This window comes from Tachypleus tridentatus, chromosome 8, assembly GCF_004210375.1.
Source record: "Tachypleus tridentatus isolate NWPU-2018 chromosome 8, ASM421037v1, whole genome shotgun sequence".
NCBI lineage: Eukaryota > Metazoa > Arthropoda > Merostomata > Xiphosura > Limulidae > Tachypleus > Tachypleus tridentatus.
The window spans coordinates 30,428,192-30,455,797 of record NC_134832.1 but is presented as its reverse complement, the minus strand read 5'-3'; the positions used below and the strand labels follow the sequence as shown (position 1 = coordinate 30,455,797).

At 33.3% G+C, this 27,606-nt stretch overlaps 1 protein-coding gene across 4 annotated transcripts in view; it reads right to left on the bottom strand.

Annotated features, from left to right (window-relative positions):
* LOC143222086 (cAMP-dependent protein kinase type II regulatory subunit-like) overlaps positions 1-27,606 on the bottom strand; it is a 126,537-nt gene that overhangs the window by 4,426 nt on the left and 94,505 nt on the right. For 3 of the 4 annotated variants that reach the window (XM_076448004.1, XM_076448005.1, XM_076448007.1), the window contains exons 3-12: positions 22,516-22,568; positions 19,788-19,871; positions 18,969-19,010; positions 17,251-17,315; positions 15,863-16,019; positions 13,475-13,576; positions 10,915-10,989; positions 5,954-6,019; positions 5,048-5,099; positions 988-1,056 (exon numbers count right to left, since the gene is read on the bottom strand). In XM_076448004.1, coding sequence (XP_076304119.1) covers positions 988-1,056; positions 5,048-5,099; positions 5,954-6,019; positions 10,915-10,989; positions 13,475-13,576; positions 15,863-16,019; positions 17,251-17,315; positions 18,969-19,010; positions 19,788-19,871; positions 22,516-22,568 — 765 coding nt within the window. Of the gene's footprint in view, positions 1-987; positions 1,057-5,047; positions 5,100-5,953; positions 6,020-10,914; positions 10,990-13,474; positions 13,577-15,862; positions 16,020-17,250; positions 17,316-18,968; positions 19,011-19,787; positions 19,872-22,515; positions 22,569-26,698; positions 26,823-27,606 lie in introns of those variants that run through there. The other variant, XM_076448008.1, reaches the window with a different exon arrangement.

Here is a 27,606-nt window from a genome sequence, read left to right as displayed (position 1 = left end):
GTGTATTTCTTCCTCGTCAGAATGAATGTTGTCCATATATAATGTAATTAATAATAATTATTAAACATTATACTGTCAAAATTGGTAATTAATAAGTATTCACTAGGTAACAGCACTACTTCGCGTGACAATAACAAATTAAGAAGAAAAAACAAGATGTTGGTCCGGTAAACAGTTTGAGTGTAACCAGATCATAGGAAGCTGTAACGTTAATAACTACTGATTATAGTATTATTAGCTGGTGTTTAAATCATGTCGCTACATTTGACAATTCGACTTTATGAGACTGGTAAAAAGTATTTGTAGCCACTTTTAAAACTCGAATAATCTTTGTGAAGATATTAATAATCTGGGATAAAAACATCAGAACAGATATCACAATATTAATGTTGTTACCAAAACAAAATGTCTTCATACTTCACTAAACACAAAAAGATAATATTAGGGCAAGGAAGCACATTACGCTAACATAATAATAATAATAAGTTGGCAAACAACGTGTAATAGTTATAATTAAGTGGTTTAATTTTGGTTGAACATACAACATGTTTCGACAGAACGTTGGTCTATCTTCAAATCTGAAGAAGACAAACGAGTATTGTCCCTAAATTTCTAATAAGATTGTATTGGTTTTAATTCAGCTAATATACCCTATTAGCATAGGCGTACGGAGAGTATTTAAGACGGGGTGATGGATGTATAATTTTTGCCCGAACGAACCCTAAAAAATTGCTCAAGTGGCAGTATGCATTGCGAGCTGGAGGGGAGAACGCTTCCACCCCATCCCCTCGTACGCCTATGCCTACATGGTATACTATCAGTATAATTTATTTATGGATTATCAGTTATTATTTTAACTTTAGTTAGAATGAAAATTGTTAGTTCAATGAGAGGGGGACGTAGTTACGTTCCTTGTTGTTTTTCTCCGCACTATCCATGTGGCCTAAAGATCTTTGTCATGCATCAGTGTATTTCTTACATACTTACATGCTAATCTAACGTTTCCTATAGCGTAGGCGGATGCTGCTCGAGGTTTATGAGTGACAAGAGCAAGTTCTGTAAGTAAACAGAAAAAAAATCATATTTTAAAACACAAGTACAAGGTACCCGCTCTTTATTTATTATAACTAACACTGATGTTGGACTTTCTATTATTAGATTTCTAGTTCACAACTTCATCGCTTGTTGGTTTTTGCATCTGTGTTCCCACAAGTAATATCTCTAAAAACGTAAGCAAGTATTCAATTTCTAATACATGACTTGTTTGTTTTGGTTTTTGAATTTCGCACAAAGCTACTCGAGGGCTGTTAGTGCTAGCCGTCCCTAATTTAGCAGTGTAAGACTAGAGGGAAGGCAGCTAGTCATCACCACCCACCGCCAACTCTTGGGCTACTCTTTACCAATGAATAGTGGGATTGACCGTCACATTATAACGCCCCCACGGCTGAAAGGGCGAGCATGTTTGACGCGATGCGAACCCGCGACCCTCAGATTATGAGTCGCACGCCTTAACACGCTTGGCCATGCCGGGCCACTAATACATAACAATCTCGTAATTCACGGTTGACATGAGGCCTGCGGATGAAAACTTTATTAAAGTTCTTTTGGTTTTAATAACAGATTTTTCATAATTCAACTAAGCAGATTTTGAAAAGATTATTCTTTCTTTTTTCTACACCTAACGCTTTTTTTTACAAATCCTATTTAAATAAACAATGATTAACTTATGTTAAAGTACATATAACATTTTGTGAAAAATCTGTACGTGATGAAGGAAAATGGATATTATTTTCTGATCCATCGCACAGAAATTACTGCATAACGTAAACATTTCAAGACAATAAAACTATTGCAGACGTGTGTTATTTGTCTACAGTAAAACACACGTATTCCGTTACCCTTAAGGGTTTTATTTCGTTATTCAATGTATATAACACGATATGACTTCTACTTGTGTTTGAACTTTTGTCTGGTAAAAAAAATAGCGTAATCCTGCTACGTTATAAAATTAATGCGAAACAACGTAATAAAACATAGGTCTTAGTAAGTGGATAACTCAGTCTTACTTAGATTATTTGACGAATATTGTTATATCTTCCTTCGATTTGTTAACACTAGAATCGCACAAGTTGAATAAAATTTCCATATAAAAATGCCACAAAATGGCGCGCTGTTTTGTTTTTATATTAATGTCTGACGAATTTCGACATTATGCGTAATAACGTTAGTTAATGTTTTGCACGATAGCTTTAATTATAAACTGAACAAAAAGTTTCATATTTTTTTCTGTCTTAGTTGATTACCTTAGAAACAATAAAACATTTTCAGTGTACTTAATTTTTGATCATTCGAGTAGTATTCCACAAGAATGATTTTTAATAGATTATTTAGAGCACTGATACTTGGGGTTGTAAGAGTGTCTAACTGACAGTATTTGTTTCTAGTCTTTAATGTACATACAGAAGTATTCGTTATTAGAACTACATTTATCTGATTGTAAATCAGATGGTGTTTATGGTTAAACACGGCCATAACAAAGCTACACAAAAGACTGCTTGTGCTCGACTCACAATGGGTATGGATAACAGATTTTTAGTGTTATAAGCCTTTAGAATTGCCGCCAATAAGTAGCGTGGCAGGAAAGCTGTAACTCTACGAATTTAAAATTCTAACATTAGTGGTTTGATTTCTCTTGACAAACACGACAGATAGCTCAATATATCTTTGCTCCAATATAAACGAACTTACTACTGAGAGTAGTAAGGGTCTCTCTTTACTGTTCAAAGGATGCCTCTTCAAACTAATTGATTGACTCAGGAGAGGGGTGAATCATCAAAGATGACGAGGTCGCAGTTCCAAAATTTGTCGTAAGGAACGCGTTGTAACACTGCCATGACAAGCAACCATGATTAATCATCATAATATAGAGAATATATTTTTATGCCCCCATGAAAGACGGCCATAACTCATACAATAAATGTCGAATCAGGTCGATAATTAATTAAGTCGCCCTAAAAAAAGGCGTAACACTAATTAATTATATAATTAATAATTACTTAATTAAATCATTTATAATTAAAGCACCCTAAAAAGGACACTTGTTAACTAGTTATTCCTAATAAAGAAGAGTGAATGCTAATTCAATAGTTCATTAGTTAATAATTAAGTTCTCGTAAGACAAAGTAGAATACATGTTTCTACGCAGCCATGAATCATACAATACATGTATCAACACGAATATAATTAATCAGTCAACATTATAATTAATTTATAATTAATTCATCCCTAAAAGAACACTTTATGCTAATTCACTTATAATTAATTCAGTAATAATTATTTTCTCATTAAAAAAGAAGTTTGACACTAATTCATCAGTTAATTAAATTTCCTGTCCTAAAAGGACTCCATCTTAATCAAGTGGTTATTGATTTTCAGTGATATAATAAACTGTAAAAAAACACCATAAAAAGGGTGATATCATACAATAATAGAAACGTATACTTTAAACAACAATATACATGATTAATATGTCACAAAATAATTTACACACTTTTTACAAAAACGGACTTTCACATACACGTAAACAATGTTATTACCGTTAGCGACCCAGCAAAGCATACATAACGACACGCCCTTTGGTGACTTTTTGAACTATGACCTGTCATCTTTGACAACATCACCTACTTTCCCCCTCCCTTCAGGCAGCCAGCGGCTCTTACTACTACTGAGCCACTAGGGGGCTTACTATCAAATAACGAGAAATCCGCATATCGTGTGTATATTTAAACACGTTATTGGATTACACTTGAATATATCATAACAATACATATCTAAATGAAATAGATTCCAAACGGCAGGCTTCAAATAATCTAAATTTGCCTACTTTGAAAAAGATCAAATATAAGTTAAATATATTACATAGTTAAGTGTTAAAGACAGTATGCCACATCTTCTTTACTTTTTGCTGAATATTCTGGTCTACAGATGACATCCTTTGATAGAAGCTTTGCCTTTATGGTATACCATTTTGATGCATCCTGCATAGTCCAGTTGAACCCATTCACACATGTGTCTTTCATCCAATTCCTTCCTCTTTCTCTCTTGCCATTTGTCTTGCTTTCCAATAGTGTTCTCTCTGTTGCCTTCCTTCTGACCAAACGTCTATAATATGTACACTTTCATTGTTTTAATGTGTTAAGTAACATTTTTCTTGTTCTGATCATTCTAAGTACTTCTTCATTGGTGACTTTGTCGTTTTAAAATATTCTTAGAATTTTTCTGAACATCCAACTTTCATCATCATGTATAAAAGTAGACAGTAAATAGCATCTAGTAAGACCCTTTTACCTCTAGACGTTAGTGCTGCCAAGAAATCTCTTGTTTTGCAAAAGGCATTTCTTGCTATTTCTGTTTGTTTTATTATCTCTGTGTCACATTTATCATTCACCGCAATGATTTAACCAAGATGTCTGAATCTCATCACCTGTTATAAATAGATCCCGTTGACAACGATGTTTATCCTTTGTCGTCCTTGTCGTTTTGGTTTTCATTCTGAGTCCTAATTTTGCACTTCTGATCATAATCTCATTTGCAATATGTTGAATTCCTTTTGCTGTTTCTGCTATCAAAACAGTGTCGTCTACATATTTGAGATTTATAACATTCACTCTATCAATGCTTACTCCAGATAACCTGTCAATGTATTTTAGAATGTCTTCTGTTTACGGGTTAAAAGGTTTCGATCTTACTCCTATTTTATAGAACATTATGTTGATTCATTATTATTCAACATGACTGATGTTGTCTATTGCCACTATTAATTTCGAATGAACCTCTTATTCTTATAAGGACATGAAATTTCTAATATTAAAAAATGTAATTAATTGAATTATATATATGTGATTTACCTTTATTCTTATCTTTACTATTTTTAAAGCTTTTTAAAATCCTCTTATTCCAATCTAAAGTTAAATTTGGTTATATTTTCGGTTAAAAAATAGTTTTAGTAAAAACATAAATGGCTTAAACTTAGCCTAAATACTTTTACCTCCAAAGTATTGTCCTTTAGTCAAACGTGACAGTTCCTTCTCTTCATCTGACTGAATAAAAAATAAAAATAAAACCATACGAAATGTGTTACAAAAACAAGAAAGACAAGGAAACATAGATACAACTGTTTATGAAATTCTTGCTTTTAAGTACCATTAATTATATTGCTTCCTACCAGTGGCAGAACAGTACGTCTCGGGACTTACAATGCTAGAAAACTGGGTTTTGATACCAGGGATGGGCAGTGCACAGATAGTCTTTTATGTGGTTCTGTTTTTAATTTTAAAAAATCCAGATACATCTACTTCTTTGTATAATTTATTAGCACTTTGTCTAATAATATTAGTCCTTTTGCAATAATTTATAGCTCTGCCAAAAAATAAGTACTGTGACGAGTGAAGAATATAAACCGAAAATACTTGTTGACGTCTGTTTGTTTCTTATTAACCAAAGAACCACACAATATGCTATCTGTCTTGCGTCAACCACGGATACCAAAACCTGATTTTTTGTGTTATTAGCTTTCATATTTACTACTGAACCACTGGGGAGAAATGGGGGAGGTGTTGATGCACCATAATTACATCAAACCATTGAAGAAAAATATAATTATATAATAACTTCTTACACAAATATTTTACAATATTAATCATAATTAATAATAAATATGTTTAGCAAGTAAAGTACAATCAGTTTCTAAGACCTAAGGTTATCAATTTAGTATCCTCGCTGCTAGTGGCCTCTGTGGCCCTTAACATTCACTAGGTTGCATTGGAGTGTCAGTGTGGTCGTGAAAGATTTTCGTGAAAGTGAAGTGCACTAACACTTATTACAGACTTTAAAACATAACATGAAACTATCATAGAAAGTGACAAGTCTGAATTGTATAAAGTTTTATCCTTACCTCACTCATCATCACAATGCGAACCATTCCTTCTTCAACAAAATACATGCCATCAGCTGCATCACCCTGAATTAAGAAATAATATACATGCCATCAGTAGTATCATCCTGAATTCAAAACAAAATATATGCCATCAGTAGCAACATCCTGAATTAAGAAACAAATAATATAGCATCAGTAGTAACAACCTAAATTAAGAAAAAACATGCCATCAGCAGTATCACCCTGAATTAAGAAACAAAATACACGCCATCAGTAGCAACATTCTGAATTAAGAAACAAATAATATAGCATCAGTAGTAACAACCTAAATTAAGAAAAAACATGCCATCAGCAATATCACCCTGAATTAAGAAACAAAATACATACAATCAGTAGTATCACCCTGAATTAAGAAACAAAATACACGCCATCAGTAGCAACATTCTGAATTAAGCAACAAATAATATGACATCAGTAGCATCACCCTGAATTAAGAAACAAAACACATAACACACAAAGAATATGCAACTCCATTTGACCTTCAAATAAAACCCTTTTCCAATTATAGAATGTGTTTTCCCTCTATGGTTAAGTTATACCCCTCTTCCTATTACAAAATGTATTTATATTGCAATATTTATTTATTGACCTCCGCCCCCCCGGACTTACAACGCTAAAATCAGGGGTTCGATTTCACTCGGTGGGCTCAGCAGATAGACCGATGCGGCTTTGCTATAAGAAAAACACATATTTATTAACCTCCACCAAGTACTGCAATATTTTTCTATTTCAGTAGCAAAACATCCTTTTTCTGGTTATAAAATGTATCCTTGTCACTTTAGGACAAATTTAGATTAATCTTATCAGAAGTTTATTTGTATGTTGAGTTTTGTGCAATGCTAGTCAAGGGCTATTTTTGCTACCCATTCCTAATTTTAAAGAAATAGACTAAAAGAAAGATAGCGAGTCAAAACCATCCACCGCCAATTCTTAGGCTTCTCTTTTTCAACAATCGGTTGTCACACTGTAATGTCACCAAGGCTGAATCGGCAAGTATATTTAACAGTGTGACCGAGCCTTCGACCCTCATATTACTAGCAACTTTTTCTAACAATCAGTTCTAGTCAGGCCACACTTCATATTTGTTGCTGCTATAAAGTAACTTGATATCCAATACATTGTTATGTATTAGAAATGCATTTATCAACGAACAAAGGTTTGATATTAAATAATTTATAGTATTTGCTGTTAAAAGTAGTAAGAGTGTTTACGACATGTTTAAAGTATAAAAAATGTCAAATTATTATTGTGAACAATATTTCTAATATTCAATATTTTATTTTAGAATTCTGTTTGTTAGAGGGAGCTTTTAATGGCATAGTAATGATTAAACATTTAAAAATTTCCTGCGATATATTAAAAGCTGGTGACAATATATAAATGCTAGATAAGTGTGTGAAGGTTAGTTATTCAGATTATTAATAATTAGTGTGTGAAAGAATGAGAGTTAGTGTGTCTGTTCGTCAGTGATGGAGTTAATAAGATAGTTAGTGTGTTTGTTATTCATCGTTTCACGAGAAAATTCTACCGGTAAGTCATGTGACATTAATTTAGGATTTTCTAATAGGTGACATACAACTGAACGTATCCTGTAGTAAACGTTATAAAAGAAATAAATTAATTCCCTGGCATAAAGTGGATAAAACATTGCATTTACGTCTAAAGATGAAATCAGTTTTCAATATAAACTCTTCAGCAATCTCAGTTACCCAACCCATACATTATTAGGTGCAGAGAAGATTCTTCCTGGGCCTGGCATGGCCTAGCGCGTTAAGGCGTGCGCTTTGTAATCTGAGGGTCGCGCCAAACATGCTCGCCCTCCCAGCCGTGGGGGTGTTATAATGTGACGGTCAATCCCACTATTCGTTGGTAAAAGAGTAGCCCAAGAGTTGGCGGTGGGTGGTGATGACTAGCTGCCTTCCCTCTAGTCTTACACTACTAAATTAGGGACGGCTAGCACAGATAGCCCTCGAGTTGCTTTGTGCAAAATTCCAAAAACCAAACCAAGATTCTTCCAGTAAAAATAATTTTCAACTTTCCTCTTGCTGGAACTTAAGTTCATCCGATGTTCGCATCATCTCACTATCTTTCTTCACCCCTAGAGGCAATTTCTTGCCTTTCATTATCAAACCGAGTCAATCTATTGCAATTTAAAACTAGAATTGATCAACATTTTGCAAGACTTCCTAAAAATAAGCACATGGAGTCGTGACTGCTTTCTTTAGAAAATGAGTTTTAGTTCCATATGGGGCGAATGGAGTCCCAGCTACATTTCGCCCATACGTCCGGCTATTACCTTTGCTTCCAATGTACAGTTAGCTACTTTGCTGCTACCACGATACTGTTGGCCACATAGACTCATTCTTTTGAATCTGTTTCCTTGGTTTATTAACAACTATAAATTTCTTACCATACTGGCTGTAACACTCATGATTTTCACATTTATAACAATTTTCTTTTTTTAAATCCTCTGGGAGGACTTTGTACTCCCTAGAGACTTTATTCTATTGTTTCTCGCAAAATGTTATTCCATGTTGCAATTGAAACATCTATTGTTTTACTGTTTATTTCTTTCATACTGAAAAACTAATTGTCTAAATAATCATCTAATTTCTTCTTAATATTTTTATATTAAATTTTGTTTATTTCCATCAAAATAATTCCACTTATAGCAGCAGTATGTAAAAGGATCTACCACTGCTCGGATTCTTTGAGTTATATGGTAAAAATAAGAAACTTCACTCCATTTAAGGATACCGAATTCATTTATTCCTTCAGTAACGTTTCCTAGAGGCTATGTTCACTAACAGGCTAAACTGCAAGTTAATGTTTCAACAGAAACTACAAAACTAATTTATGAACTTACTTGTAGAATGTTCTCGTTAATATTAAGTGACTAACTTACGAATTTAAATTGATCACTGAGTAACGGATGCACTAACTCCCACTAGCTAACATGCTTAAAGCGACACTCAAACTGAATAAATAATTATGACTCAATTAGTCTGGCATTTTTATATTATTACAAGTTTTCTGCATCCTACAGGAAGCTTCAAGATGTTGCGTCATTATTACATCACAATAAGCTTCCTTTAACAAACACCTAAAATAAAATATTAGAAAGGTTATTTGGACTTTTATTATAAATATCCATACACGTATTGCACATTAATAACTATTTCGTTTCTTCTTAAATGGTCTGTATAAAGCCGAAATTATAGAGAGTTTCATGAGAAAGCTTGACTTTATACCTTTATATAATACATATATATAAATATAATAACTTGTAATTCGTAAAAGCTATTTTTCATTTCTATTTACATATATATAATCATTCATTACTTTTACAAAGTATCTGACTATCAATAATTTGTTTGTTTTTGAATTTCGCGTAAAGCTACACAAAGGCTATCTGTACTAGCCGTCCCTAATTTGGCAGTAAGTCTAGAGGGAAGGCTGCTAGTCATCACTATCCACCGCCAATTCTTGGGCTACTCTTTTACCAAAGAATAGTGGGATTGACTGTCATATTCTAACGCCTCCACGGCTGAGAGGACTAGCATGTTTGTTGAAACGGAGATTCGCACACGCGATTCTCGGAATACGAGCCGAGTGCCTTAACCACCTGGTCATGCCGGGCCGTCAAAGTAATCTAAAACATCTTAAATATAGAATAAACTAATAGTAGTAAAAGAAATTCGACATTTCAAAACTTAGAATATTTGCTTGAAAACTAGGGACGTGGATTCAAGTCTAATTATGTCTACATTTACTTTATTAGATAGATTTAATATATTTTAGAAGCAAGACATAATTTTTTCCAATCATTGTGACAATATTTACTTAATACAAGATACATAGCTATTGTTAAAACTGACTGACTTGATTAATTTAAACTTGTTAATAAAATGCTATTAACTTTTTAGATGTTTCTCTCTCTTTTACGATTGAAGCAAAAATAGCGTTTTGATAATGAAAACTGTGGTAAAATAAAATCATAGAACGTCGATTATTGTGTAGTAGTATCATCTATCAAATAAATTTATAATTATTTCTAGTTCAATATATTCGATCTAATATATTTGTTACCTCAATCAGTGAAAATTGTCGTAGATTATATTTTCACTCCTGTGTGTGTGTTTGTCTTCAAGATTTCTCGACAACTGTTGAATAGTGTTGGGAAAACCTTGATGTCCATTTCGATTATGACTCAGAAAAAACAATCCATATTTGTTAACTTGCAGCCTGATTTTTTACACTATTTTTGCTCTATACATCAGTGATGAAACTTGGTGGACATATGTAGAATACTATTTCTCATAATGCTCACGAAAATAATTCGCGTTCGTTGATAACTACAAACGTACAAAGACGTTATGTTGTGAGAACTGAATATTATCAACGCGGTATGGTGGGTAAATGCGCTCCACTGAATACCACCCTAGATTGTTTCTGTTATTCATATAGAAGTTACTAAAGCTATATGCTTCCATGCCAAAGGGCAACCGATTAGCAGCAACCACTCCCAGCTCTTAAAATATTTTTTCACCATCAAATAATGGAATTACGTTACAATTACCCATCAATGATACTTTGAGCATGAACGGCGCTAGGTTTTGATCCCGTGACTCGCAAATCGTGAGCTGAATGCCTTAACCACTAGGCGAATGAAAATGATATCTTTAACACATTACAATCTATAATCCCTTTGAAGACCGTTACTTCAGAAAGAGCATTGAACATTAGTAATTATTTTTATATTGTAAACTTAGTTTTCTCTAGAGGAAAGACGGGGTTTTATTCATTACACAATTGTTTTAACATTTGTACTTACCATCACTTAACCTTTTAATTAATATACATCTGAGAGCAGTGAAATTAAAATATTTTTTTTCTAAAGATAAAACGAGTTCACTTACTTGCTTGATAATTATTTCTCCATCTGTGTAGGTTTTGGGCATTAACGCATCACATAGGTTCATCCTTTCGTACGGCTATAAGGAAAGTTAAAAATTTCAGAGTATCTGTTTCTCGTCACAGTAGTTACATTAGTACCAAACACAAAACCCTTGTGCTAATGTTTCTTTAATTCTCTGCTAGCGTTTTTTGTAACGTTGACTAATATGGATTTAGGCTGTTACATACAGCACTCTATGAAAAGACTGTCATGTGTTACGTTATTATATTTGTATATTTTATAATTTTGTATAAAGCTACAATTAGAGGGAAGTCAGCTAGATAGCAACATCTAAAGCTAATCCTTGAGCTACTCCTGTCTGATCGAATAGCGCATTCACAAGTTTAAAAGTTTAATTAAACAATATTGATTACATTTTAAGTATCTTGGGTTCATGAAACATACAAAAAACACGAAATCCACCCAAATACACTTGATTAAATAAAAACGAAAAAGCCAAAAGATTTTTTTTTGTTACAATACTAAATGATATCCAATAACAACATATCAAAATAATGCATTTTGGCATTACGTCATTTTATTTAGTTGCTGAAACCGTACTTATATTCAATTTCGCTCCTGATTAATCTAAGAATTATCCCTGATTCATGTTGAATAACATGTGATGTAGTTTAAAAGCAGAATTGTGGATTTCATTTTTCGCCAGAGCGTTCTTCAAGGGATATATAGTTTCTTTGTTCCAAAGCACAGTTTACTTCATTGAACATCAAACAATTTCTCATATTTCAACACTTATTTTCGAACAAAATTTAATGTTGTTTTTTATTGTTAATTACACGTGTAAGAAAGAATAGAAGATGGCGCTAATTTGTATTTGCTTTTTTGCATCTAAGACAAAACGACGTTTATAGATCGTCATTACTGTGTATCCAAATAGACAGCCTTACGACATCGATAAGTGTGTATTTTTTATCAATTTCTTTACTAAAACTTGCGTGTAAATTATGAATTGAAATTTTAAATGAAAGAATTCATTTGATAATTTATCATTATATAGATTAAAGAGTGTTCACCACGTTTGATTTTAATCTTACTCTATATTAGATATGATTTCATCACGAAATTTCAGAAATTAGTGAAAATATTCAAGAATAGAAGGTTAACTTTGAAGAAAAATATCAAGGTTTTAATTTAGTGCATAAGTAAAGATTTTTGAAATGATTGAGCTTTTTACAAGGATTTGTCTGAATTAAAAGAAAATTTCTTTACAAAATACTATCAAAATAAAAAACGAAACAATGGTCGTGTCGTCACAGTGAAAAGGTTGGTACTTATACAAGCTAAAAAGGAAATTAGTACAGTTTTGCCACAGAACAATATGCTAGTATTGACAAATGTAAATTCACTTTGGTCTCCAATAAGACATCATGATTAGTATGAGTAACTTGATGTGTGTTTACAGTTAGTAGATCAACATTTCTTCCATAGATGGATTGTTGTAGATCATTACAAGTTCCTCATTCGTGATTGGGAGCCTTAAATTTTCACAGTTTAACTTTGGACTAAATTTCAATTCTAATTGAAAGATTTCAATAATATTTCCATTCTTTGCAGGTTGTAAGATAAACACACTTTGTAAACGTTGATAAAAAAATAAATGTACAGGGTACATTAGTGAGGAAAATTCAAGAAGAGTCATCTCAATCTAATGTTCTATCAAAGGGTTAAATCACGTCTGTTACTTATTAAATCACTGATGGTATAATAAATTACGAAGTGAATTATGATAAGTTATTTCTCGAGTCCATTGAATAGAGAAAGGTTATTATTTATTTCATGTTAGCGATAAGGAAAGCATGACATATATTCCTAATCGATTTTGAAAAGCCACTTTTAAGAGACACTCCTATTTCTAATAAATTAAAGAAAAGACACTTTAAATATGATTAAATTTCAAAATGTTACGACTAGTTTTAAATACTTCGAAAAATGCCAGTCGCACCTCTAACACAATGGAAAATTTTAAATCTTAGTTGTCATTCAATAAACCGTGTTACTCCAGCGTCATATCTAAAAGAAAGGGTTGCTTCTTATTTCAAATAATTGGGAAAGCATGGCTTCTAGTTATAACAAATTAAACTGAAAGTACTTCTTATTTTTAATTAATTGTAATATATACACTTTTATCTCCGAATGAGCTTGTATTTTAATTTCGAACAAAGCTACACGAGGGTTATCGGTATTTTATCTCCCTAATTTAACAATGTAAGGCTAAAGAGAAGGTATCTAGTCATTACTACCCACCGCCAACTTCTGGACCACTCTTTTACCAACGAATAGTGAGATTTACCTCCACTTTATAACGCCCTCATAGTTGAAAGGGCGAGCATGTTTGGTATGACGGGGATTCAAACTCACGACCTTCAGATTGTGAGTCGAGCGCCCTTAACCACCTGATCATGTTGGGTCCTTAGTAATCGAAGCAAATGTCACTTTCACTTTCAATCAATTAAAAAAAATGTCATAGTTTACTTTACTGAGAAGAGAAAAATCAATCCTACCTCTAAAGACTGTAACATTGGCACTTTCTCCAAGAGTGTCTCGTATTCCTTTCTCTTTTTGAAAGCACTCTTCAAGACTATCTTTCTAAAGACTTGCCGGCTCTAAAAATATTGTAAAACTGTAAATACAGGGTTAAAATGTATAACATACGTATTTATAAATACATATACTTCCACATGAAGTAAATAACACCCCAATTTAATACCTGGAGTTGTATTTGTTGTTATTCATTTGTTACGTAAACACGTGATTATATTTAACATTGCACAGTATTAATATTTCTATTATACTTATGGCTTGGTTTGTTTTGAGTTTAGCGGAAAGCTATACGAGGGCTATCTGCGTTAGCCATCCCTAATTTAGCAGTGTAAGACTAGAGGGAAGGCAGCTAGCCATCATCACCCACTGCCAACTCTTGGGCTACTCTTTTACTAAAAATAGTGGGATTGACCAAAAATTATAACACCCCCACGGCTAAAATGGCGAGCATTTTTGATGCGATGGGAATTCAAATCCATGACCCTCAGATTACGAGTCGAGTGCCTTAACCACCTGGTCATGCCAGGTCATACTTAAGGCAATAGCTACTAAGGCCAAATGGTACTGTATCTAATTTTTAACTACTGACTAGCGAGAAGACGACTTCTCAACACAACCTTACCACTCTTATAATACACCCCCAGTTTTAAAGCGCTAGGATTAACTTATGCTGACGTATGAAATCGAACCTATATCTCTATGTCCGAAATCTAAGCTCTACCACAGGGGCAACTCGAGTGCCTAAACTTGCACAGAAGTATTTTATTTGATTTGGTTGCTTATAGTTAAAGACAAAGCTATACAATGAACTATCTATGTTATGCTAATCATATGTGTGAAATCCCACCCTTCAGCATTGTAAGTTTGTAAGCTTACCGCTGACCACCCGAAGAATTCATTGTTTTTTTTATATACATAGTTGTATTTATTTGTTTTAATTTTACACATAGTTAGATACTCGAGTGTTAACAGGACTATTTGCTTCTATTTTTTTAAGTGACTGTCTAGAGGAAAGACAGACAAGTCAAATTGACCCACAGCCCACCGCAAACTCTTGAGCTACTATTTGCTAACAAATAATGAGATTGACCGTAACGTAAAGCCCCCGCAGCCGAAATAGCAAGCGCGTTCTGTAATAGGATTTAATCTGGCTACTCTTGAGTTGCATGTTGAGTGCCCTCACCATCAGACTGTGCTAGGCCTTCTCTTATTGGTAGCTGATTTTAGAATATAGCTTGGCTTCTTGTTATAAAACAATGTTATAAATAGATCCTTTGTCGTGTACCAAATAAAAGATGCTTTACCATTATCGCCAACATCATGTTTTTTTCGTGTTTCTTTATAACTTACAACACAACTGTGCTTTTATTTTTATTTTCAAATCAAAATTTTATTTCAGCAAATAATAAAGGATGAGTGGCCACTCTTTAAGAATGATTTTTTTTCTTTTATCAAAAACATCAAAGAGTTCTGAACCAGGACTGCATTTTTCACATATTAAAATGTATCCAACCTTTCAGAATAGGAATGTGTGTATGTGTGCGTTTCTTATAGTAAAGCCACATCGGGCTATCTGTTATGTTCACCGTACAATTAAATTTCGGTTTTTAGCGTAGTAAACCTCTAAACTTACTGCTGTCCCACCAGGTGACATTATTTTTTCAAATATTAATTGGCAGTAACTGATGGCTAAGGTGCTTGACTCGCAATTCTAGAGATTATCGAAACCTGTCGCCTAACATGCTCTCTCTTTGAGCCATAGTGACGCTATAAGATAATGGTCAATATCACCAGGGGGCTTTTGACCCTTGTTATACATATATGTAAGGCTAAATAGTCAAGTCAGGAACCTCAAGTTGAAGAATGGTCGTTCATGGTATTAAACTGCTGACTACAAAAAGAGCAATCAATCGCCTATACTGCTATTCTTAACCGAAAAGCGAAATTGATCAATTTGAGCTCAAACCTCGGGCCTTCCAATCCACAGCTAAAACTTACCACTTGCAACCACTCTATTGTACATGAAGAAGAAAAAGGTCGCAAAAATGCGTTATGAAGTAGCTAAGCATAAGATTATTTAGGATACTTACGGTTATATCTTGGTAGCGACTAATATTTTTCAAGTTCCCAGTCAAAAATATTTTTCGAATGATCATACATTATTTTATTTTATATCATGTAATAATTGTGTAAGATTTTCGTGCTTACATTATCCAAAACTGATCGAATTGTGGTAAACAGTGTGGTATTTACGTTTGAAATATTCAGGTTCGTTTTTAGTTTAGCACAAGGCTACGCAAATTTATGAGGAGATTATTACTAGAAGGTCATAAAGTCTTGATTCTTACCATAACCCAGAGTGATCCTTCTGTAGCAGCTTCTATGGTAGCAGCTCTTGGCATGTTGTACATGAGTGCAAGTTCACCAAAACTCCCACTGTTCTCATACGTTCCCATTAACTTGTTCTTTTCTGCCTCGGTGCTCACATATATATTATACACGCCACTAAAAGAAACCATGGTTTATACCATTCTCATCTTAACAAACCCAGGTTACAACTAAAAGATGTACGGTCTTTATATTTTTACATAAATTGGCCCCAATTCAAACAATACATTATCCTGTGATCAGTGATGTCGAGAAAACCCACTTGTAGAGAAATTTATATGCAAAAACGGTTCGTTTGGGTTGAGAAAATATTTTACATAGAAGAGCGAATAACGTTTCAACCTTCTTCAGCTGTTCGCTCTTCTACGTAAAATATTTCCTCAACCCAAACGAGCCGTTTTTACATATATAATGCATTATCCTTTTGATCAGAACACAACCAGGTCATGGCTTAAAACAAAAGATATGTCATATCTGGAGCTACGTTTGTACACGTAACATTTTTTTATTATCTGATATTTGTGTATTTTTTAAACATTTTTGTCAAACGTCTTAACTGTCTTAACGTTCGTGAGAAATAGAAATACGTGATGCACAAGTTTAGCAAAGGGTTCGAAAGAAAAACTCCTACTTGTTAAACATTTGTGCAAACATATGTTTACATACAAGTATTTATTTGATTTCTTTATGTTTGTACAAATTAGCTATCTTTTGCTTTTCCACTTTCAAAAAAATAGTATTGTTAGTTTGAACTACTTCTAATTTCAAATTAATCTTAACTAATCGGGATTTTCGAAAAATTTGTTTCCTGATTACTCGTCGAACTTAAAAATGAATGAAACCACTGGTTTATTCACGTGAGGTCGACTCTCAGAACTGGAGAAGGCACCATAATTAATTTATTCACCGGTATAGGATTTATAATCAGAACTGATAAAAATCCTTGGGCTGATTTCAAGTCAACCCTCAAAATTAAAATAGACACCATGATTAACTTATTCACTCATCCAAGGTCGACCGTTACAAAAACAATAGGTGTCATTATTGACATATTCGCTGGTTTCAAGTCGCTCCTCAGAACTGAAGAAGACAAAATGACTGATTAATTCACTGACTGCAGAAAGACCGAATATGTCTTAAGAGGCAAGGATACCGTCAGATGTTTCTCTTAATAAAATACTTTTTTTTATGCCAACAAGTATAAGTACACTTTAAATGAAGTATTTAAGTTATCTCATTTAGTGTTTAAAAAGTTGCCATCGTTATAAAATATTAACAATCTACTATCTCAACATTAAAGTTTAATAACATTTTTACACAATTTTAATTCCAGTCGATGTTCGCTTACTTTTGTACAACGTAGAAATAATCTCCATCATCACCTTGCCTTATCACAACTTGACCAGGTTTCACCTGCCCGAATAAAAAAAAACCGTGTATGGTTTGATTGTACACGTACACTTAATACTAACGTTTATTCATAATATAAAAGCAGAGATATTGACAGAGTTGACCAACTGATTGAGAATTCGAAAATCCCGTGCTCCTAACTTAGTTTAGCTAGTATTTTAAGTAATTGCTAAGAGGTTCTAATTCTGACACCTTTTGTGTAAAATAATAATGTATTTAATCGTTGTTCAGTCGGTAATTTCACGAAGTAAGAAAAAGATCATAAACTTTTTATTTAAATTATTGAATTACAAAACCAATTATGAATCCATAAAAAATCTCAATCGGTAAATTTATAAGTGAATTTATGCATAATAATTATTTTATGTGAGACAATTATTATTATTATTTTGAAAAAATATCTTTACTGTTGAAACAATTTTTAAAAAAAATCAAACAAAAATGAAGTTCGGTTTGAAACCAATACAGAAGGTTAATAACGGTTCATAAAAAATATCTGCAAATACTAATGCGGCTCCATTTAATCAAAGATGAGAGACGTGACGTTACGTTTAGCAATATATATTTGGTTTAAATCGAATTTGCAATCACTCGACAGTGTAATGCTGTCACGGAGGAACTTATGGCTGGAGGGTCTATCACAGACCTTTTCGAAGAAGAGTAATCGTAGAGCGAGAAAGTTTAACGATGTAGAATGAAAGAAAACAACGTTTAGTAAAAGGAAGTCTTTCATGTTATTTATAAGTAAACGTTATAGAAGCAAATAAAAATAACAAATCTCTTTAAAAATAAACAACTGATATTCCCTATGGAAATTTAGAAAAAAAACTTGGTCAGTAAAGTGTCGAAGACCACGCTGAAGACGATCAAAGGTAAATCAGTGGTTTCTTTTTTACTCCCAAAAGCCATTAATATTAAACAAGGTAAATCTCCTGTAACCATTATTAAGGCAATACTAAAAGAAATTAATGTTTAAAGCGATTTAAAAAGCTTCTAGCTGTTACTCTAAATCAATACTTATTATTTTAAGGGAGAGATGGCATGTCAAATTCTCCGATGCAGCTCCAAGTGTCTTTTGTGGCGTAATGTGTTTAAAGATTACATTGAAAACTGATATCTGCGGGCAGTGGGGAGTATGTAGAAAGTTTATGAAGATTTGTGCTAACAGATTGGCCTCGAAATCTCTTACAGAAGCTCATTGACATAAAGGTTTTAGTGTTAGCAAAGTTATTTAATCGTGACCATGAAACTATTCACAATACAGGTAGTAGCTCAAGAAACATGGAACATCGTCCTCGCAAAATGAGATTAACCTCAGTAAATATACAAGGATAAAAAAATCGATTTTTTTATCTACGGCAACAATGAATATATGTCAAACAGATGAGGACTAAATTATAGTATATGCGAATTAGATCTGTAATGAATACAAAAACATATCAACAATTGATGTTTACTATAATATTAAATATTACTATGAACGACGTTCAGGATGGTAAGAATTTTAATGCGTGTCAGTTGTATATTTAAATATTATTAACCACATATTTAAGAACAAACTATCTTTGAATACAACATCCAGAAAAAACATTATTTGACTCAATTTTATTATCATTTACATAAGAATAAAGTTATATTAGAAACGAGTATACTCGCCTTTTTTTCGAATATGGCATCCAGAACTTGTTGCATTTGTTGCTGAAAAAAAGTAAACAAATATCACAGTTTTTAGTAATATTATTGTTTATAGTTGTTTGAATTTCGCGCATAACTACACGAGGGTTATCTGCGCTAGCTGTCCCTAATTTTGTAGTGTAAGACTGAAGGGAATGCAGCTAGTTGGATTGACTGTCACATTATAACACCCCTACGGCTGAAGGGGAGAACATGTTTGGTGTGACGGGGGATTCGAACCGCGATCCTCAGATTATGAGTCGAGTGCATTAACCACTTGGCCATGCCAGGCCTTGCTTATAGTAATATCTATACTAACAATCCTTCTGATTATATTTTAGGCATGAGATATGGTTAAATAACAGACTGTGTACTTTTTATATATCAATAAGAATCAAGGTGTATTCGAAATTCAATAATGTTTTTTTTTCTCTGAAACTAAACCACTGGTTTAGTAAAAGTGTAAGAGCAAAATTATAAATTTCTTACATAAAAAATTCCTAAATTGATTATTCTGAAGCTATTAGCAATATATTTCTATCTAGTAACATCTATAAAGTCAGGCCTGTATAGTTCGGTAAAAACGTTAACTAATTTTAATTATTTTACATTCTCATTGGAGAATGAAGTAAATAAAAACTACATCCTGATGTTACGAATGTTCTATTTTATTTTTACTTGTTCTACGTTCCATACTAGTTTGGCAAATCTAATTAAAAATCAATTCGCAACTAGCATAATAATATTTCTGCAGAAAACTTGCCAATATGTAAACATTGCTAACAAACGAAAATTGTTTACCTCATCCAATGATCTGAATAAAAGAATATTTTCGACGGCCTCTCCCAATCTCTGTCGCTGTTCGTCTGTTTTTGGATATACAGTCTGAAAAAAAATCATCTGTGTGTGTATACATATATGTATATAAATCTTTCATATGTTACGATAAAATCGAACTTCCTCACCAGACTTTAGTCCTTTTATTTTAGGTTGTAAGGCGTGAAAAAAATTGCCTACAGTAAGTTTTTAGGATATATACAACTTAATAGAAGTTTTCGGCCATTTTGTTTTTCTGTTTTCTCAGATACATACGTGAAGATAATTATTTGTTGTGTGCTAATTGTGCTCATTCGAATTTTATGCATTGATACTGGAAGAGTTTTAGTGGGACTTGTAGAAAAAACTTTAACACTAACTAAATAATTAAAATTCGTCTGTTTACTAAGATATTATTAATTATGTTGTGTTCTGCTGTATTTAGTAAAATGCAAATGTGCCACTCTTATCATACGACAGTTGGGATACTAAAACAAAAGCACGTCAGTTTTTTTAATAATTAAAATAATATCGAATAGGCTCATTCTTCATTTATTTTTTTATTAAATGTGTACTCTCGATAAATGAATTATTTTCACTGTTATATTACGAGTAATGTATAGATAGTTTAGCCAATGAAAAAACTTCAAGAATTCCCACAAGCTGAATTTATTAATAAAGTTGCTTCTCAACTATTTATCGAAAAATTACCAAAGCACACACCACAAATATGAATTACTGCATTCTTTAACATAATATTAATTTTTAACTTACATAATATTATTCAGTTTATTTTTCGAATTTTCATTGAACTACTATTCTATTAGTACTCCCACAGCACTAGTCAATCCACTCTTCACACCTCTCCAATGATCTGCCATTAAGGTGTGACTCCAAGGTATATTTTGTGGAGCAGTCCTTCCGCCTCATCCGTTAAAGTAATACTGAAGCAGTCCTTCCACCTCATCCATTAAAGTAATACTGAAGTAGTCCCTCCACTTCATCTGTTAAAGTATTACTAAAGCAGTCCCTCCACTTCATCTGTTAAAGTATTACTAAAGCAGTCCCTCCACTTCATCTGTTAAAGTATTACTAAAGCAGCCCTTCCACTTCATCCGTTAAAGTATTACTAAAGCAGTCCTTCCACTTCATCCGTTAAAGTATTACTAAAGCAGTCCTTCCACTTCATCCGTTAAAGTATTACTAAAGCAGTCCCTCCACTTCATCCGTTAAAGTTTTACTAAAGCAGTCCTTTCACTTCATCCGTTAAAGTATTACTAAAGCAGTCCTTCCACTTCATCCGTTAAAGTATTACTAAAGCAGTCCTTCCACTTCATCCGTTAAAGTACTACTAAAGCAGTGCCTCCACTTCATCCGTTAAAGTAATACAAAAGAAGTCCTTCCATGCTAATCATTACAAAGCTGTCTCTGTATAGGATTAACTTGTGTGTTGAAAGCAGTACAACACCCTCATTTAATTGTAAAGTAATCTGTTTAGAGTAAGTTTCTGTGAGGTAGCTATTGCAAATTTAATGTTTTATTTAAGGCCTGCTGCTAAATAAGCTTCCTGCTAATCATGAAACAAAACACTATCTTTCACATAATCCAAGTTAATGAAGAGAATAATTTTCAGTAACACTAATGTTTCCACCAAAACACTACTTTTAACTTCTGTTGTTGTGATTTTTTGCCTCCACAGTGGAACAGCAGAACACAGATAGGCCTTTGTGTAGCTTTGTGCTTATATATATATAATAACTAACAACGACAAATTGTTATTTTATGGAGGGGAGAGTTTGCTCGTGTTTGTTTTTTGCCTCACGGATTTTATTACTAGATATTACTTCTTTATTACTTTCACTCCCAGGAAAAATACTCGTGCATTCAAATATGTGACGTTTAACAGAGTTCAGTCAATTTCTGCTTACATGCTATACCTCAATTAATTCATTCTACCCTCACTTTCTTAATATCTTCTTGAGTCGTTTGATGAGAAACAGACATCGCTCAAAATTTAAAAAAATAGAGTTGCTTAAGTCGGATTTTTTTTAATTGTTTTCTTTGCCACTATAGTATTTTCAATCTAATGTATTTTTAGCTAAAGTAAATTTATTTGTCGAGTTTACCTGGTAAGTGGTTATTTGCAACTCGTGGTTACTACAGATTTAAAGATACCTTGTTGAAATTATAAAACATCATTGTCCATTAGAAGTTTAATATTTTCTGTGTGTATGTTTTCTTATAACAAAACGACATCGGGTGTCTGTTGTGTCTAACGAGGGGAATCTTACCCCAGATTTTAGCGTTGTAAATCCGAATACTTACAGTTTTCGATCTCAGGGACTAATATTCTCTATTCAAAAGGAGAGTTACAAAATATTATTGTTGAAAGAAACTCTAATAGAAACTTTAAGGGTATAATTCACACACACACACACACACACGTTTATATAGTCTTAGAATATCTCAGTAAATACATTATATGGATCCAAAATCTTCATCTTGACACTTAAAATGTCACAAGTAATCACGGAATATATTTTACACAGATATATTGTTTTCAAATTTGTTGTAAGATAAATGTTCTTACTTTCTGTATTAAAAATTAAATTCACATTATTTATTTTCTAAATTTCGGTTGTTGTTGTTTTTCTAGTTATCAACTTATTTTATCACAGTAAAATAAACGAGTAATATTTTTTTAAAAAATTGCCTTCAAACTGTCGTCATCTTCATCTTCTTCCGGATCATAATGTTCGGCAAACACTGAAATGAAAAAGAAAGATTTGTAATATCACTGTGTATCCAAACAAAGTCTACATGATAAGTGTTAGTGAAGCTATTTAGCGAAAAGGTCAGGAATGAGACACTGATGTTACAATACTACTAGCTAAGGATAATTCAGCACATTTCATAATCAGTACTAAACCTCGAGCCAGCTGATATGTGTACAAGTATGGATATAGCGTTAAAACAAAACGTTCTATCTTTAAACGTTCTCAACTTACACTTTAAGGATTGTGCTATTTACGAGTCACAAAAAGTATGTCCGAGGTCATTTTAAGAACGTATAGAATAGTTAAGTCATTGTTACTCTAGATAGCAGAGTATGTAGACGAAATTCAACTTATAAAAGTGTCTTTCAGAGTGTTAGGCACTGTACGAGTGATAATCACTAATCATTCAAATTGTTTTATGTCATGGAGTGATAGAAGTATTTTATCTACACTTCGTAGTTACCGTTGTTGCCGATAGGTGTCTAGCATTGAGACATACCTGAATTCTGTTATAATTTACAGAAGAAATAAAGTTTGAATTATTGTAAAAATAGACTTCCAGAGTGTCGATGGGTTTAAAAATATGAGATAATATCTCTCTAAATTCAAATTGTAGAAAACTATATCACTATTCTTTAGTTAGTTGTATTAATCGATCGCATAGCACTGACTTGGGCCCGGCATGGCCAGGTGGATTAAGGCGTTCGACTCGTAATCTGAGGTTCACGGGTTCGAAACCCCGTCGTACCAAACATGCTCGACCTTTCAGTCGTGGGAGCGTTATAATGTGGCTCTTGGTAAAAGAGTAGCCCACGAGTTTGCGGTAGGTGGTGATGACTAGCTGCCTTCCCTGTAGTTTAACACTGCTAAATTAGGGACGACTAGCGCAGATAGCCCTCGCGCAGCTTTGCACGAAATTCAAACCAAACCCTATAGTCTTAAGGACGGCTAGCGCAGTTAGCCCTAGTGTAGTTTTGCACAAAAATCAAAGAGAAAACAAAGAATTAGGAACATTAATTACGTTTTTGTTTACCTTGTCTCAGTTAATATTCATCTGATAATATACAAACACTCTTCAACGTTTCAGTCTATCTTTTCAGAAAATGTTTTAATGTTTTCACGACATGATATTTTTATAAGTTTACTGATCAACCATCTCATTCTTCAATAATAACTTGGCAATGAATGATATATAAGCATAATGGAATGGTTCAAGTTGGGAGCACGTACCACATAATACGATAGAACATAGATCTGTCTTTTTCAGGTACTAATATGTTACATGTTTCGACAAAACATAGGTCTGCCTTATTTAGGTATGAACACTACATGTTTCGACAGAACACAGATCTGTCTTCTCCAGATATGAACACTATATGTTTCGACAGAACAGTGGTACTTTATCTGTAAAAAAATGCAAAAAGCTCTTTTAAAAATAAACCAATACGTTTCACTTATAAATCGTTCTTTGCCAATTTATTATTATTACACAAGATGTAATTCTATACAAAAGTACCTCAATATTTAATATTTTGAAACGTATAGAAACAAACATGAATTGACTGTTATAGTTTCGAGAAAATAATACGTGATTGCTAACTGTATACGTAACTTATGCTTCATTTTGAGAACTGAAATCATTTAAAAGAAGCCATACCATAAACGTTACGCCTATAAATGACAGACTTCACCTACAACAAATTATGAGATTCGTTAAGCTGCAACAATGTAGTTATCCAAATTTACCTCTGAATACGGACGTATAAATTACTTCACATTTCTCACATGAGCGTACAGTTCTCGAAACTGTTTGGAACACTACACTTACGCAATTTTGGGTGAAGAAGAATATATAGTCACACCTACTTATAGACATTCAGGCTTTGATTATAAAAAAAAGGTATACTTTGATCTCTTTTAGTATTCTGAGATGAGCCGAATTTTATTCAGGGTAACCAGATAGAATCGACCAGAATAACCGAAGGTTCTACAGAAAATGTTTTATGGACATAAATCTAAGTTCCCACATATTGACCAAATTATGAAAAAAAAAAAAGTATAGATACCGTTAAAAGAAGTGAAGTGATTTGTATTTATTCCAAAGGTGATAACTTATATCCATCTTTACTAGATACAAGGAGCTCTCAGAAACATTCAGTGAACTGTGTTCCGGGTGAGAAAATACATCAGTATAAAAATGAAACAATAATGCTGTTTCTTCCCAGAATGTGTGCAGTAGCTACGACATTGTTGTTCATTCATATAAAAAATAAGGGAGTTTTGATCTTCCAGATGACACCTGACTCAGCAGTGGAAAACAAAAATTACTGTTTAATTCACATATCATGTTTAATCTTGCAGAAATCTTTCCGACCAGAAAATGCACCTGATATTCAAAATGAATAACCTAGTTCAATAGGAAACTGAAGTAAAATGAACTTAGTGACTTCTTTGACCAAAGTTTTGTGTTAAATTACGTATACTTAAATACATGAAATATTTGTAGAAGAACAATCCAAGTTAGTAAGTAAGCAACATAAAGTATGTCTGCATAGTACTTTTTTTCACTTTAATTTGTTTTCAAGATATCACGATTTGTCCCTAATTTTAAAATTGTAAATACAATTAAGAAACTCGTGCTCTGGCCAAAAAAGTGGTGTAACTTTTTCTTGCCACTGCAAAACGCTTAAACAACAACACAATCCTAAAAATATTAACTTACAGAACAGTTAAATTACAACAAAAGAATGCAGAGATCAAACCCTTCAAAATGCGTACGTCCTAACATAAGTGGGCCCAGGATTACTATCACACAGTAGGTACTCATTAAAAAGGTCCAACATGGCCAGGTGATTAAGGGGTTCGACTCGTAATCCGAGGGTGACGGATTCGAATCCCCATCACACCAAACATGCTCGCTCTTTCAGCCGTAAGGGCGTTATAAGTTATGATCAATCCCACTATTCGTTGGCAAAAGAGTAGCCCAAGAGTTGGCGGTGGGTGGTGATTACTAGCTGCCTTCTCTCTAGTCTTACACTGCTAAATTAGGGACGGCTAGCGCAGATAGCCCTCGTGTAGTTTTGCGTGAAAGTCAAAACAAACAAACAAAAGACAAAAAATAGAACAAAAAATAATCGTATACAATCAATTGAGAAAAAATCACATGAATAAAACGTAAAATATATTAGACAGAAACAAAGTTATCTATAGATATTAATAACGAAACAAATAAAATTAATATGCATCTCATAAATATAAAAATATGCAAAGTGTTGCAGCTTCTTACTGAACCATCTGTCAGTCTAGACTAGGCTGAAAACAGTCAGAACTGTTTGCATGGGCTACAGCTGTAAGTTGTCCTTGTCATCGTACAGTAGCAGACAGGCAATGTCTATTTGGTTGATAGAGGTCTTATGACCTATCTGTGATCGTAGAAGATCCACAAGTCTCTTCAACTCCGAAGTAAGGCATGAGAAGAAACAGGAGGAGTTTGAACACTAACAGCAGAGCCCTCTCCATCAAAAGATGCATGTCAACTTTAGTCTGTTCGAGAGATTTTATCAGAATTTGTGGCAATTCAAGGTGCTTCAAACGTCAAACAGAGTTTCTAGATTGAAACAGGAATATAGACAGTCAAGAAAGCGAAAGGTGAAACTGATCAAGACCTCTAATAAATCCAGTTTAGGAAAAGACACCGAAACGAGGATTTTATAACGTATAACAAAAGTCAGGAAGGTTTGGTTTGTTTTGAATTTCGCGAAAAGTTACACGAGGGCTATCTGCGCTAGCCGTCCCTAATTTATCAGTGTTAGACTAGAGGAATGGCAGCTAGTCATTACTATCCACCGCCAACTCTTGGGCTACTCTTTTAACAACGAATAGTGGGATTGACCGTTACATTATAACGCCCCCACAGCTGAAAAGGCGAGCATGTTAGGTGTGACGGGAATTCGAACCTGCCACCCTCACATTACGAATCGAGTACCTTGACCACCTGGCATTGCCGGGCCGTTAGAAAGGAAAGATATGTTAACACAGGGATTTTCATCGCTTCAGAAACAGAACTAGAAATGTAGGTTTGAATGTTGTGATGACCTAGATACAATAACAGACTATTACCTTGTTCAAGCGACATTTTTGCATGAATATGCATACTAACGTGTACATTGTTCATAGACAACGTATATCTTATAAAAGTGGGAATCCTGACGCTACAAATTTTGTAAGGATCTAAAATGATATGAGCAATAGTGAGGCTTCCAGCGCGGTATTTATTCACAGAGTAGGTCACGAGAGTACAACTTCATGTGATCATTAATTTGCGTATTATTCTGCTACATTAATAGTATCTGTATGTCACCGCTAGGAAGCTGGTGTCACTTTCTTCATACACGCATATATATTTACTCAAAATACAAATGATTACATAGATGTGTTGGCATTCTAATGCAAGTACAAATTCATAGATAAACTAAACGATAGAAGGAAATAATATATGAAGGATAAACACAACCATATTTATAAAACAAAAATAGAATTAACTGTACCGTAACTTTATCAGGTCTTTAACTATCACCCAACTAAGTTGACAAAAAACCCCTTCTCAATTCTCTGGTTGCTATAAATACAGAATTTTAGGGTCCAATATAAAGTAAATATGGTTCCTACACAAATAATTAAGATTAAGTTGAGTGAATGTACAAGTATCAGCATCTGGTTTCTGATCATGGAAATCCATTCACATTGATATCTACATTCCTTAAGAATTTCAGATACAACGTGATTCGAAAGCATCACGAATGTCTTGTTTCCTTCCTCTGTCTGTACATTCGTAGTCAATGTTCAACTGTATATTGTACAGAAACTACTTTAAGTAAAATATTCAGCAAAGCTGTGTGCTTACAAAATATTTTAGTCCGCATGATTGAAAACATTTAGTAAAACAACAAACCATTGCATACACAACTTGTATATTTGGTGTGATATCTCGGCACCTGCTTGTAGATTTTACTTTCTGCAAATTATTT